This window comes from Symphalangus syndactylus, chromosome 16 (assembly GCF_028878055.3).
Source record: "Symphalangus syndactylus isolate Jambi chromosome 16, NHGRI_mSymSyn1-v2.1_pri, whole genome shotgun sequence".
NCBI classification, from domain to species: Eukaryota; Metazoa; Chordata; class Mammalia; order Primates; family Hylobatidae; genus Symphalangus; species Symphalangus syndactylus.
In genome coordinates this window covers 67,729,578-67,745,118 of record NC_072438.2, presented here as the reverse complement: position 1 = coordinate 67,745,118, position 15,541 = coordinate 67,729,578, and the positions used below count along the sequence as shown (strand labels likewise).

The 15,541-nt window shown below is 33.5% G+C and overlaps 1 protein-coding gene across 10 annotated transcripts in view; it reads left to right on the top strand.

The window, feature by feature from the left end:
- The window catches only part of NIPBL (NIPBL cohesin loading factor), a 185,925-nt gene that overhangs the window by 88,533 nt on the left and 81,851 nt on the right, over positions 1-15,541 (top strand). For all 10 annotated transcript variants that reach the window (XM_055245871.2, XM_055245873.2, XM_055245872.2 and 7 more), the window contains 3 exons: positions 5,770-5,930; positions 6,848-6,944; positions 10,674-11,300. In XM_055245871.2, the coding sequence (XP_055101846.1) occupies positions 5,770-5,930; positions 6,848-6,944; positions 10,674-11,300 (885 nt within the window). The remainder of the gene's footprint in view (positions 1-5,769; positions 5,931-6,847; positions 6,945-10,673; positions 11,301-15,541) is intronic.

Here is a 15,541-nt window from a genome sequence, read left to right as displayed (position 1 = left end):
ATTACTACAGCCTTTATGGAACAGTGTATGGTGGTTTCTCGGAATACTAAAAACAGAGCTACTGTATGATCCAGCAATTTCACTAGTAGGTATGTATCCAAAAGAAAGGGAATCAGTATACTGAAGAGATGCACGCCCATGTTTATTGCAGTACTATTCACAAAATAGCCAAAATATGGAATTAACCTAAGTCCCCCATCAGTGGATGAATAAAGAAAAGGTGTATGTATACACAATGGAATATTACTCAGCCATAAAAAAAATAAAGTCCTGTCATTTTTCAGCAACATAGAGGGAACTGGAGGTCATTATGTTAAGTGAAATAAGCAAAACACAGACAAATATTATATGTTCTCACTCATATGTGGCAAATAAAGTGGATTTTAAGAAGATAGAGAATAGATTGGTGGTTACCAGAGGCTGGGAAGGGTAGAGGAGGGAGGCGATGAAGAGAGCTTGATTAATGGGGACGAATATACTGTTTGATAGGAGAAATAACACATAGTGTTTGATAGCTCAGTAGGGTGACTATAGTTGACAGCAATCTATTTTACATTTCGAAATAGCTGGACGAAGATAATTTGAATGTTTTTACCATACAGAAAAGACAAATATTAAGGTGGCAGATATCTGAATTACACTGATGCAATCTTTACAAATTATATGAATGTATTTAATTATCACATGTATCCCAGAAATATGTGTCTCTATTATCTATCAATAATGAAACATAATTTTCTTTGAAAAAGAAAAAAATTAGTCTGGCAGGGAAAAAGTGGATAGGTCAGTAGGACAGAGAGAATTGCAGACGTAAGACAGTTTAGACTATTGAGAAAGGTTGCATTTTTTTTCAACTTTATATTACAAAAATTTGTGCAGAAAAGTTCTAAGATTAGCACAATGAACCCCTTCACCAACAGGTATCCTGCCACTTTGTCCTTAAGTACATCTGCTAAGAATATTCTCCTATATAAAAAATTAAGATCAGTTCTATGGTGTCATCTCATATCCAGAATACATTTGACTTTTACCAATCCAGTTGTCCTAAATATATTTTTAATATCTTTTCAAAGCATGTTCAAATCTAGCTTTTCACACATTGCATTTGATTTTTGCATCTCTTATGGAGGCTCTTTTAATCTAGAGCAGTCTTACACCTTTTTCGCCCCATGACACTAATTTTTGGTTTTTGAAGAGTTTGACCACTTTTGTTGTAGAATATTTCATATTCTAAACTCTACTCTTTTCTGCTGGTGTTGTTTAATTTGTTTTCTGTATTTCCTATCAAGTAGAAGTTAGCTTTAAGGTTTTACTAGTTTCCAGTTACACATTTTTGGCAGGAGTACTTGGTAAGCAATGTTGTGCACTTTACATTGTATCTTATCATCATAAAATGGTCTGGGTATCAGTCGTGTTTAGGTGGTGAACCTCTCTTTATTGTAAAAGTACATATTTTTCCCTTTGCAGTTAGTAAATCTGTGGGATGATACTTTGAGATCATGTAAATATACAATTTCCCATGAGTCTTTTACTTAAAGGGGTTAGCATTCAGTGAATCTCATTTTATCAGTTTTTACAAAGTCATTGGAAAAACAATGATTTTTTAAAATTTTATCATTCTAAAGATTACATTTTAAAATCAGCATGTAAGAATGGATTGTTTAATAAATGATGTTGGTGATTGTCTAGGTATTTTGCAATTTTAGCTGGATTCCTGGATCACTGAAAGCAAAAGTGTTCTAGATTAATACGCTGTTTATATTTTTTCAGTCATAAAATTATAAGAAAAACGTGGGCAAATTTTTGGTATTCTAAGAGTTGAGAAGGCATTATTTCTAAGCAGACTGAAAACCTGGATTGTAGAAATGAAAAAAAAGATTAATTATAAATTTGTATATAAGAGAACATAAATATATAAATTACATAAATATAAAACAAATATGGGGGAAATATGCAACATTTATTATAAACACAAAGTATTGATTTAATATACCGAAATCTCATACAGATCAATAAGAACAAGACAAAAATGAACTAAAGAAGTAAACAGGCAATTTACTGGAAAAGAATAGCCAAGTCGATACAGAAAGATTTAATAAATATATGAAATTGTGGTCACCTTAGCTCATAGAGATGCATTCAAAATTAAGATGAAATAAAATTTTATATCAGATTGATAAACATTTCAGTCTTCATAGTGATATAAATTGGTGCAACTTTTTTAGAGAACTGTTTGACAGTATCTATCATATAATTTAAAATTCATATACCTCACTCAGTAGTCCAAAATCTACCTCCCTTAAGAGAAGGGGAAAGGGATAAAAACATACTCAGACTGTTCTAACAAGTTCTACCAAACATTAAATGAAGAGATACTCTAATCTTAATCCATTCCAGAAAAAAGAAAAACAGCAACACTTTCTCAACTTTTTATAAAGTTAAATTACAATCTGGATACCAAAATCAGGTGAAGTGAGGGGAGTATGAGAAAGGAAAATTATAAATCAATCATCATATGTGGACATTCATGTCCTGTTCCCGAATTGAAACAAAATGTTTCTAATTTTTTCTACCACTAGGTAAGATTAAATCAATCTCTCTCTTTTTTTTTTTTTTCCATGCAGATGGGGTCTTGCTGTATTGCACAGGCTAAACTCAAACTCCTGGGCTTGAGTGATCCTTAAGCCTTAAGGTGAAACAAATTTTTTAAATAAATATTAAGAAACCAGGCCAGGCATGATTGCTCACTCTTGTAATCCTAGCACTTTGGGAGGCCAGAACGGGCAGATTGCTTGAAGCTTAGGAACTCAAGACCAGCCTGGGCAACATGGTGAAACTCCATCTGTCTCCACAAAAAATTAGCCAGGCATGGTGCTGTGTGCCTGTAGTCCCAGTTATTTGGAGGCTGAGGTGGGAGGATGGCTTGAGCCTGGGAGGCAGAGGTTGCAGTGAGCTGAGATCATGCCACTGCAGTCTAGCCTGGGCAACAGAGTGAGACTCTGTCTCAAAAAAAGAAACCGAATAAACAGTGTTATCCACCTATTATGACAAAATTGGATATATATATGAATTGGTTAGTAGAAGACAATTAATATAATTCAGATTATGGGGCTGGGGTCCTGTGAGCCTTTTAATAGGTCTCAAAAGAGCATTCAGAAAGATTTAACTTCCATTCATGACATTTAAAACTTTTCACTGAATAAGAATACATTAAGCACTTTGGGAGGCCGAGACTGGCGGATCACGAGGTCAGCAGATCGAGACTATCCTGGCTAACATAGTGAAACCCCGTGTCTACTAAAAATACAAAAAAATTAGCCAGGCGGAGTGGCGGACGCCTGTAGTCCCAGCTACTCCAGAGGCTGAGGCAGGAGAATGGCGTTAGCCTGGGAGGCGGAGCTTGCAGTGAGCCGAGATCGCCTGGGCAACTGAGCAAGACTCCGTCTCAAAAAAAAGAAGAAAAATACGTTAAGCTGGGTGTGATGGTGCACATCTGTAGTCCCAGCTACTCAAGTGGCCAAGGCAAGAGGATCACTTAAGCCCAGGAGTTTGAGTCTAGCCTGTGCAATACAGCCAGACCCCATCTGTATGGAAAAAAAAGGAGAAGAGGTTGATTTAATCTTACCTAGTGGTAGAAAAAATTAGAAACATTTTGTTTCAATTCAGGAACAGGACATGAATGCCTATAATGAGATTTATTTAGTGGGTGTCCCAGCCAATACAGGAAGATGAGAAGCGTTAAACTATGTATAATTATTGGTAAGGAAGAAAAAAAAGTGTCATTTTCAGGTGACATAATTGTCTTCATAGAAAATCCGAGATAAGCTACAGACAAGATACTAGAATTAATAAAAGCGTTCCACTTAGTTACCGGATACAATATCATTATAGTGAAATCAATTGCATTTTTATATACAGAAATAAACAGGTATGATTATAATCTTTTTTGATAGCATTAACAATTTAAAAGAACACCACAAGATACCTAGGAATAAATTTAATAAAAGATGTAAAAGACTTTTGTGGAGCAAATTACAAAACTTTGAAAGAGATAGAAGAAAACTTAAGAAAATAAAGAGTTATGCCATCTTCATGGATAGGAAGACTCAATAGGGTAAAGATTATTATTACACCCATATCTATAAATTCGGTATAACATTGATAAAAAAATCTCAAGAAAGGTTTTTGTGAAATTTAACCTGCTTCTAAAAATTCATATAGAAGAAGTTCAAGAATAGACAAAATAATAAGGAATGAAGTGTAGCAGCTCAGTCTAACAGCAGTCAAGATTTATTGTAATATTGGTGTAGACATGGAAAAATAACATATAGTGAAGTGGAACATGATGAAGAGCTTAGGAACATACCCATGGACAAATGTAAACTTGGTCCATATGGCATTGTATCTTAATGGGGGAACGAATGATTTCTTTAATTAATGATGCAGTTATTCATATGGAAACAAGTAACGTTGGATCCCTATCTCACACTTAAAAATTTTACATGGGTTAAAGACCTAACTGAAAAACCAAAACCGTAAGGCTTTCAGAAGTTACAGGAGGCTGTCTTTTTATGACTTTGTGTAAAGGAGGGGATCTGAATGGCCAGTACACAAGAGAAGATGCTTGGCTTCACCAGTAGTCAAGGAAATCCAAATTAAAGTGACTGTCAGAAACATTTCCTACCCTTAGAATGATAAAAATTATTGGCAAGGCTATAGAACAGTGGGAACTCTGATACGCTACCAATGAATACAAATGGTCATAAGTAATCTGTTATTTAGTAAGCTTTAAAAATATGCATATCTGGCAATTTCACTCCTAGGTATTGGCACCTAGAGCTCTTACACATTTATAAAAACAGTCCTCATGTACAAGAACATACATTGCAGCATTGTTTATGGCAGCAAGCATTTTAAGTAATTTGAACATCCACATAAGAATGAACAAATAAATAGTGTACATCATACAGCAGAGTATATGTAATTATTTAAAATAAATGAATTTAGGCCAGGCACGGTGGCTCATATCTACTTGTAATCCCAGTGCTTTGGGAGGCTAAGGCAGAAGGATCATTTGAAGCCAGGAGTTTGAGACCAGCCTGGGCAACGTGGCAAGACCCCATCTCTACCAAAAACACAAAAAGCCAGATGTGGTGGCAGGTTCCCGTAGTCCTAGCTACTCAGAAGGCTAAGGCAAGAGGACCCAGGAGTTTGAGGTTACAGTGGGCTATGATCATGCCAGTGAACTCCAGTCTAGGCAACAGAGCTGTCTGTTAAAAAAATAAATAAATAAAAGAATTTAAAACTATATATATATATATAATCTCAGTATAATATTAAATGGAAAAACAAGTTATATAAGGATAGATACGTATATCATCTATATAAAATTATAATGTAAAAACAACACAATGAATTACTTAGGAATATATTCATGTATAGCAAAGGTATAAAGATAACACATAGGCAGAATAAACTCAGATCAAAATAGTGGTTACCTCTAGGGAGTAAAAGGAAAGGAATAGAGGAGAGAAATAACAGATAAATGGAGATCTTCAACTATATTTGTAATGTTTTAGTTCTTTTCAAAAACAGATGGGAATCTGGCAGAGTGTTAAGATTTGATCAAACTAAGTAGTCAGTACATGAGTATCTGTTATATTATTCTCTGTAATTTCTATATGCTTAAAATTTTTGTGAATAATTACTATTCTCCAAGAATGTTAAGAATCTTTTAGTAAACCTTTTTTTTATTCTTATTAATTTCAGCGTCGGTATCAAGTCCCATTGTTGCAGGTGGTTTGAGAAACATACATGATAATAAAGTTTCTGGTCCGTTGTCTGGCAATTCAGCTAATCATCATGCTGATAATCCTAGACATGGTTCAAGTGAGGACTACCTACACATGGTGCACAGGCTAAGTAGTGACGTATGTAATATATTTTCATTAAGGTGATAAAATAGTTCTAATATTTGTCATATAACCTAGTATTTCCATTTCAAAATGTGAATGATACCTACTGTATATCATTATACTAGGTACTGAGTACAACATGGCTCCTGCACATACAGAGCTTAGTCTAGAGCAGGATTGGTCAAGTGTGACCAGTAGCCTGAACCACAAAGTGAGACTGGCTTTTACATTTATAAAGGGTTACTTAAAAAATATATATATATATATATATGTGACAGAGACTGTATGTGGCCCACAGAGCCTAAAATATTTATTCTCTATTCCTCTATAATGAAAAGTTGGCTGACCCCTGACCTCGAGGTTTAGGTTCTTAATGAAATATTTCAGTTTTAGGTTAATACTGCTCACACTAAAATTTTTTTTTTTTAGATAATAAGCCTGTATTTATTAGTACTTGACTCTTTTTCCCTCTAATACTTGTACGAAGTTTTGTGTCTGAAATTTAATGTTGCCTTGATGTTATTAAAATATTCCACATTCTGGAAATTTGCCTTGTTATTGATTTGCTTGTATTTTATGTAAGCTGCATGTGTCTAAGGATAACACAGATGACAATAAACTCTGCCCTCAAGGCATTTACCACCTGGTAGAGTATTCATAGCTCCTTTTGTAGAAAAAAGCAAACAAAAATGGAGCATACTAGTAATACAAATTTTCTTATTCATTGCCATGCTTAGGCTGTTGATTCTTTTGGATACAATTTCAATTCTTCTAAGATATACCAAGAAGAAAACAGGAAAGTGCAGAAGAATTATGCTTTTGAATTCCAACACTTTACCTGTCAGTAATTTATGTCTCTTATTGGTTCTCTTTAAGATTTCTATAAAGCCTCTCCTGTCATTCAAAAGATAAATTGTATACTCTGTTTTTAGGATGGAGATTCTTCAACAATGAGAAATGCTGCATCTTTTCCCTTGAGATCTCCACAGCCAGTATGCTCCCCTGCTGGAAGTGAAGGAACTCCTAAAGGTACTACTGTAACTAAAATTTCCTTCTGTATATTTTATATTTGAAGTTGAATAAAGAACTCAAACTTCCTAAAGTAGATATTAAAAAGTTATTCTGTATTTTTTTTTTCATCGTAGAAAAAAAAAAATAAACCTGTACAAGCAGGTCTGGATCATGGGATTTAAATCTGTCCCTATTCATTGATTGATTCATCTTCCACTTACCCAGTAATCTGTTGATAATATTCTCGGATACATCCAGTATCCATTCTCTTTGATAAATCCAGTGGTCTTTTCAAACCACAACGTTCTTCTCTTAAACATTTGAAATTTTTGATCAGCTTTCCTTTTTCCTCCAAAAAACTTATTTCACATGAGCCCATCTGTTTTTCTCCCACTCCTTTCATTGATACTTTTTTTCTTCATTAGCTCTTCTCCTTATTCTTATTCTTCTCAAGATTTCTATTATTAGACCTTTTATCACTCATTGCACTTTTTTCCCCGGCTGTTTTATTAAGTTTCATTAACAGCATTGATTATTTTCATGCATAAGACTCCTAAATCAATCTTTGGCTCCAGTCTTGTCTCCCAAGTTGTAATTCTTCATTTCCAGACAAAACTTCCTTCATACCTAGCGGATATTTCAAATTCATGTTCAAAATGGTTTTCACTGTTCTTTCTGCCATCCCATCTGTCTTAATGCTGTTCCAGTCCTGAATCATTGTAACTTAAAAATTTTAAGTTATCATAAAGTCTCTTCTCAACTATTTAGTCATTTATCAGATCTAACCTGTTCTATGTTACATTCTTAAATCTCTCACATCTACTTTTATCTCTGCCTTTTAAAATTCTATCTTTTATTCCAGGTCTAAGTTAAATGGGTGATCTTCCATGGGCCCTCCCCTTATCTCCTCAAGCTATTAGTTTATATTTTTTGTAAGAACTTTTACTACTTTATGTACATGAATTTCAGTTTGTTTATCTTTGAATTTTCAAAGAACCTTGCGTGGTCTTCCATCTGTAACAGATTCACAAAATTGTGAATTTAAGTCCAGGTTTGAGCCATTTTTTAAAATACTTAAAATTGTAGTCAAATAGTTTTAGTTACCAGTTTGTTGGAAGAGAATACTGTCTTCTACTTTTTAAAATTAGCTTATAATTTAACATAGCTGGTAATATATTCTCTCAAGTAATGAGAATTTCTAATTATAGCCATATAAAACGTAAAGATATTTTACCTCATATCTGCTTCATATGGTAAAGATCTTTTTTACACTGATTGTATTCCTACTATTTATCAAGGACATTTTTCTCTTTTTTTTTAATTTTTTAAAAAATTTTATTTTACTTTAAGTTCTGGGATACATGTGCAGAATGTGCAGGTTTGTTACATAGGTATACATGTGCCATAGTGATTTGCTGCATCTATCAACCCGTCGTCTAGGTTTTTTTTCTTTCTTTCTTTTGAGACAGAGTCTCGCTCTGTCACCCAGGCTGGAGTGCAGCGGCATGATCTCGGCTCACTGCAATCTCCGCCTCCCAGGTTCAAGCGATTCTCCTGCCTCAGCCTCCTGAGTAGCTGGGATTACAGGTGCATGCCACCATGCCTGGGTGATTTTTTTTGTATTTTTAGTAGAGACAGGGTTTCACCATGTTGGTCAGGCTGATCTCGAACTCCTGACATCGTGATCCACCTGCCTCGGCCTCCCAAAGTGCTGGGGTTACAGGCGTCAGCCACCACACCAGGCTTATGGTCTAGGTTTTAAGCCCCGCCTGCATTAGGTATTTGTCCTAATGCTCTCCCTCTTGCCCCCTACCCTCCCAACAGGCCCTGGTGTGTGATGTTCCCCTCCCTGGGTCCATGTGTTTTCATTGTTCAACTCCCACTTATGAGTGAGAACATGTGGTGTTTGGTTTTCTGTCAAGGACATTTTTCATAGGGTGAAAGTTGAGCTGTTATGAGCCATTTCAATTCTGTAAATTGTATGAATTTTCAGGGATAAAAACCCAGCTTCTGAAAGAGAGAAAAACTTCCAGAGTAACTATTTGTAGGTTAGATACATATCCCACAAGTGTTGTCAAGGTGAGAAGTTATTTAGATTGCCGGGGAAAGAGAACAGGGAGATAGGCGATTGATCTAGATAACTAGCTTTTTTTCTTCTGACTCTTGAGATTAGATAGATAAATAGTAGATGAACTTTAGATAGAAATGGAAAACTTGAAAACAAATAACCTCACTAATATATTATTCACCAAAAGCTTGAACTTCTGTCATGAAGTTGTTTTCTAACTAGTTTTGAAGGGTAAGTGCATTGTCAGTCTATCTTGATTTTTAGATTAATTATTAGAATTTGAAGTTTGTTCTAAAGTGTATATAATTTGCCACATAGAATTTAAATACAAAGGCATAATGGTATATTACAATTCAGACTTAGACAAATCTTGTTTTAAATCTTCAGGTTTGTTAACTACATAACCTTGGGCAAATTTCTTTAACCTCTGTAGGCTTCGTGTTCCATTTCTGAAAAATTTTAAAGATAATACTGAAGAATGTTGTAAAAATCAAGTGAATTGATACATAAAGCACCTTTCACAACTCTGACACAAAATGTTAGACTAACATTTATAGTTAATTGCTCCCATATCATCTTTATCACACTTGATTCAATAAATAAAGTTGGATGTTTATATATAACATTTAAAATACATTAACCTTGCTAATTGAAAGTCCAGATTTATGTATCATGGAAAAAGACTGAAAGCTTAATTTAAGGCAGTTCTAGGTTTAAGTTCTGTCTGTAAAAAAACTTTTATCTTGACCAATTTTTACAATTTATTACAAGTTTTTAAATATTTTATAGTTTAATGATAAGAAATATATACATTATTAAGATGCAGTTATACTATTATTTCTGAAGCATATCAATGCACTTTTTCCTTCATGTCTGAAGGAGAATTTTTGTCTGAAGGCTTATTAGCTAGGATAATTTTTCCATCTGATTATTTTTAACACTTTCCTGTTTCATATAACATTGGTTGATTTAATGGACTCTGGGCTCAATATATTTTATTAGGCCTTGAAATTTACTGAACTTATTTATTTTTCTAATAAAAAGAGGATTAGCAAGCTGAAGAGAGTATGTGAATGATGTTAAGGGAGAAAGAGAAGACCACATAAAAGTATAAATCAATATTTTACCACCAGTTTTTGAAGTAAGTAAAGGCTCTAGTAATTGTAAAGTGACCGCTTGCTTTTTGTTATCATCCCAGTAGTATTCATGTAAGATAGTCTCTAGGATTAAATTGTTATTTTTGTGTAATTTAACAAAAGCGTACTTATTCTTTAATCAGGATATATCCGTTTTCCCAGATAGTCCATGAAAGAACAGAGGTGGTCATGCCCAAAATATTTGTGTTGTATCATCTTTAGAAGCAATGAACTTTTTACCCCTATAAAGCTAAATATGTATACTTTATAGGCACAAAAGTATAGAAATAATACTGGTCTGAAAAATTGAATACTCATACTTAGATTCAAAGCTAGATTTTAGATTATCTACTAGCAAGCTAAACAACTGTGTGAGACAAGTCTTTAAGCTTTCTTTTCATCTTTTGTAAATAAGTAGCTTGGATTATATAATTTCTTATTTTTTTCTAGCATTACTGTATTGTCACTTATTAATATTTCTATCACATTGTAAGAAAATGTGAAACCAGCACAACTGTTATTTCTATCGTATTATTTTTCTAGGCTCAAGACCACCTTTAATCCTACAATCTCAGTCTCTACCTTGTTCATCACCTCGAGATGTTCCACCAGATATCTTGCTAGATTCTCCAGAGAGAAAACAAAAGAAGCAAAAGAAAATGAAATTAGGCAAGGATGAAAAAGAGCAGAGTGAGAAAGCGGCAATGTATGATATAATTAGTTCTCCATCCAAGGACTCTACTAAACTTACATTAAGACTTTCTCGTGTAAGGTCTTCAGACATGGACCAGCAAGAGGATATGATTTCTGGTGTGGAAAATAGCAATGTTTCAGAAAATGATATTCCTTTTAATGTGCAGTACCCAGGACAGACTTCAAAAACACCCATTACTCCACAAGATGTAAACCGCCCACTAAATGCTGCTCAATGTTTGTCGCAGCAAGAACAAACAGCATTCCTTCCAGCAAATCAAGTGCCTGTTTTACAACAGAACACTTCAGTTGCTGCAAAACAGCCCCAGACTTCTGTGGTACAGAATCAACAACAGGTATCACAACAGGGACCTATATATGATGAAGTGGAATTGGATGCATTGGCTGAAATTGAGCGAATAGAGAGAGAATCAGCTATTGAAAGGGAGCGCTTCTCAAAAGAAGTTCAAGATAAAGGTAAAATAATCTCATTATTACCACTTCATCATCTGGGCAAATATGTAATTACAGTGTCAAAAATTTTTTTCACATTATTTTCTGAATATTTTGTGTAATTTATGTCTACTCAAGTACATATTTTTATTACTAATACTCATAATGCAGAAGTTAAATTCGTAACAATTTCATTTATTGTCTGAAACAACTATATGAGATTTGGTAATTCTCTACTACATGTCTGTTACTCATTATGTACTATATGATTTTACTTATTTGTGCTTTTCTGCTAAAATGAACATTAGCATTTCTATGTGACGTGTATTTCACAAGTTATGTTAATATTGTTGTGCACTTTCAAATTTTTTTCTGCTGAAACAAGGTTAACCACTGTAGAATTATTTTGAACAGGTACATTTAAGAAAAGCTCATGTGTATGCTTATTAGGCAGTTAGATATTTCACTTGGTTTATGATCCTACGGGCTTAATAATGTCAAATTTTTTTAGTAAACAAATCATGGAAAGAGTTAATATTAAATAGCAAACCTTAGAAATTAAGAGTCTTTTGGTGGTAATTACAGTGAAGTGTTTGTTCCCTTTTGTCTGACTAGTATGTTAGGATGGAGTTTCAAGACATACCTGGTCTATGAGTTTATGAGCTTTACTTGTGATTCATAATCAAACAAAAATAAATTCCTAGTAAGTTCTTAGTAATTTGGTATACACTGTATACAAAATTTCTTTCATGTTTTAAGAGACTGATGAATCAGTGATTGAAATTAGCAATATAATTGATTAATTTGATTGCTATATAAATGCATATATACATTTGATCAGACCAAAAGCATGCTTTATGATTTAATTTTATGATTAAAATATTCTGGGTTGATTTTCAGTTCTTATATTTTATTTCTTGGTAATGATAAAACTTCTTGATATTGGGTAAAGCTGATTTTTATATATGATGTGTTCAGTGTTTGACAGGATCATGACTAGACAATTGTGTTTCTATGCTAAGAAACATGCTGAAGATTAGTATTATATCACCTGCCTGTCATGATGGCTCATTTTAATGTTATTGAAAAAAAAAGGACTGTATTTAGTAATTGTTGTACTACAATGTTTGCAACATATGTAAATCAGAAATAGATGCAAATAAAGAGATTGCTAGAAGTCTTCATTTTACTGGCTAGGGAGCTGGGATTTTTTTTTCTTTGTCTTTTTTTTTTTTTAAATATAGATTCAGGGGATATATGTATAGGTTTATTACATGGGTATATTGTGTGATGGTGAGGTTTGGGCTTCTAGTGAACCCGTCACCCAAATAGTGATCATAGTACCCATTAGATAGTTTTTCAACCTTGGCTTCATCCCTCTTTCCCCCATTTTTGAGTCCCCTGTGTCTGTTGTTTCCAACTTTATGTCCATGTGTACCCATTGTTGAATTCCCACTTATAAGTGAGAACCTGTAGTGTTTCATTTTCTGTTTCTGCATTATTTCACTTAGGGTAGATAATGGCCTCCAACTGCATCCATGTTGCTGCAGAGGACATGATTTCATTCTTCTTTATGATTGTGTACCATGGTGTATATATACCACATTTTGTTTATCTAGTCCACTCCTGATGGACACTTAGGTTGATTCTGTAACTTTGCTATTGTAAATAGTGCTGTGATAAACATATGAGTGCAGGTGTCTTTTTTATAAAGTAATTTTTTTCTCTATGGATAGAAACCCAGTAGTGGGATTACTAGGTCAAATGGTAGTTCTATTTTTTGTTCTTTGAGAAATCTCCATACTGTTTTTCATCAGGGTTGAACTAATTTACATTCCCACCAACAGTGTGTAAGTGTTCCCTTTTCTCTGCAACCTCTGTTATTTTTTGACTTTTTAATAATAGCCATTCTGACTGGTGTAAGATTGTATCTCATTGTGGTTCAATTTGCATTTCTCTGATGATTAATGATATTGACCATGTTTTTAAATGTTTGTTGGCTGCATGTACGTCTTCTTTTGAGAAGTGTCTGTTCATGTCTTTTGCCCACTTTTTAGTGGGTTTTTTTCTTGTTGATTTGTTTGAGTTCTTTATAGATTCTCAGTATTAGACCTTTGTTGGATGCATAGTTTGTAAATATTTTCTCTCATTCTCTAGGTTGTCTGTTTGCTGTGGTTTCTTTTGCTGTACAGAAGCGCTTTAGTTTAATTAAGTCTCATTTGTCAATTTTTCTTTGTGTTGTTCTTGCTTTTTAGGTCTTAGTCATAAATTCTTTAATTAGGACAATGTCCCAAAAGAGTTTTTTGCAGGTTTTCTTCTAGGATTTTTATTGTTTGAGGTCTTACAGTTACATATTTAATTCATCTTGAGTTAATTTTTGTATAGGTGAGAGGCAGGAGTCCCATCTCATTCTTCTGCATATGGCTAGCCAGTTTTCCCAGCACCATTTATTGAATAGCGTGTACTTTTTCCATTGTTTATTTTTGTCAACTTTGTTGGAGATCAGTTGTTTTTAGGTATGTGGCTTTATTTCTGGGTTCTCTGTTCTGTTCATTGATCTGTGTGCCTATTTTTATACCAGTACCATGCTGTTTTGCTTACTGTAGTCTTGCAGTATAGTTTGAAGTTTCCTAATATGATGCCACCAGCTTTAATCTTTTTGCTGAGGATTGCTTTGACTATTCAGGTTATTTGCTGGTTTTATATAAATTTTAGGATAGTTTTTCTAATTCTTTGAAAAATTACATTGGTAGTTTGATAGGAATAGTGTTGAATCTGTAGATTACTTTGGGCAGTATAGTCATTTTTAGCAATATTGATTCTTCCTATCCATGAGCATGGAATGTTTTTGATTTGTTTGTGTTATCTGTGATTTATTTTATCAGTGTTTTGTAGTTGTCCTTGTAAAGCTCTTGCAACTCCTTGTTTAAATGTATTCCTAGGTATTTTATTTTGTGTGTGTGGCTATCGTAAATGAGATTGAGTTCTTGATTTGGTTCTCAGCTCGAACGTTATTGGTGTATAGACATGCTACTGATTTTGGTACATTTATTTTGTATCCTAAAGCTTTATTGAAGTTATCAGGTCTATGAATCTTTTGGAGGAATTTTTAGGGTTTTCTAAGTATGGGATCATGTCGTTAGTGAACAGAGATAATTTGACTTCCTCTTTTCCTATTTGGATGCCTAATATTCCTTTATCTTGCCTGATTGCTCTGGGTAGGACTTCTGGAATTTTTTTTAAACTGGTAAAGTTTTGATATTAAGGGTGAAATGTTGCTTGTACCTTTTCTCTTTAGTTTGCAGTATGAGGTTCAGGAAATAAATACATAGGTTCCAAATTATATCTCTTCCTCTAACCTGTTATAAAAGTATATGCATATCAAATGAAAAAAGTAATATTACTCAGCTTTTCTTATTAACCTGTTCAAAATTCCTGAATCTTAGGATAGCCAATTTTGCAGGAAACATACAATATCACAGTTCCCTGACCAAGAAATATTAGTTGCCTTGATAACTGAATTTTTTCATGACGTTAAATCTGTATTATGGAAAAATGTGTTCTTGAAAAAGAATGTACTTTTTAAGTGAATTTTAATAGTTGTTGATAGTAACAAAAACAGAGGAGGAATGGTGACCTTTTTTTATGTATCATGTTTGTTGAATCCAAAGTTTCTACTTATAAAAATGGAATTAAAATAAGGGTCATATATAGTTCTAATTGCATATTAGCAAACTTATTTTATACTGCGAACTTTCCTTTGGAAAAATACAACAAAGTCAACAGATACAATATACTGTTCTTGTAGAAACTTGTATATTTTATTTTCAATTATCTAAATAGTTTTTTCTGTAATCTGTGATGGCATAGTTAACAGATAACTGAAAAGTTGAATGAGCAGAGTTGGTATTCAGTTTTGGTGAAAATACAGGTATGTGGTGATATCCTGAGGATTAAAGTAGGTTTTGCTGATTTCGTATTATTGTTGTCATTTCTAACTTGTTTTCTGAAAGCCACTTTCCTCTTATTTCATGGATTTATAGTCATGTATCACATAATGATGTTTCATTTCACACCAGACTTTATATACAATGGCGGTCCATAAAAATATAATATTGTATATTTACTCTACCTTTTTTATGTTTAGATGTGTTTTAGATACACAAATGCTTACCATTGTGTTACAGTTGCCTACAGTATTCAGTATAGTAACATGCTGTACAGGTTTATAGCCTGGGAGCAATAAGCTATACCATATAGCCTAG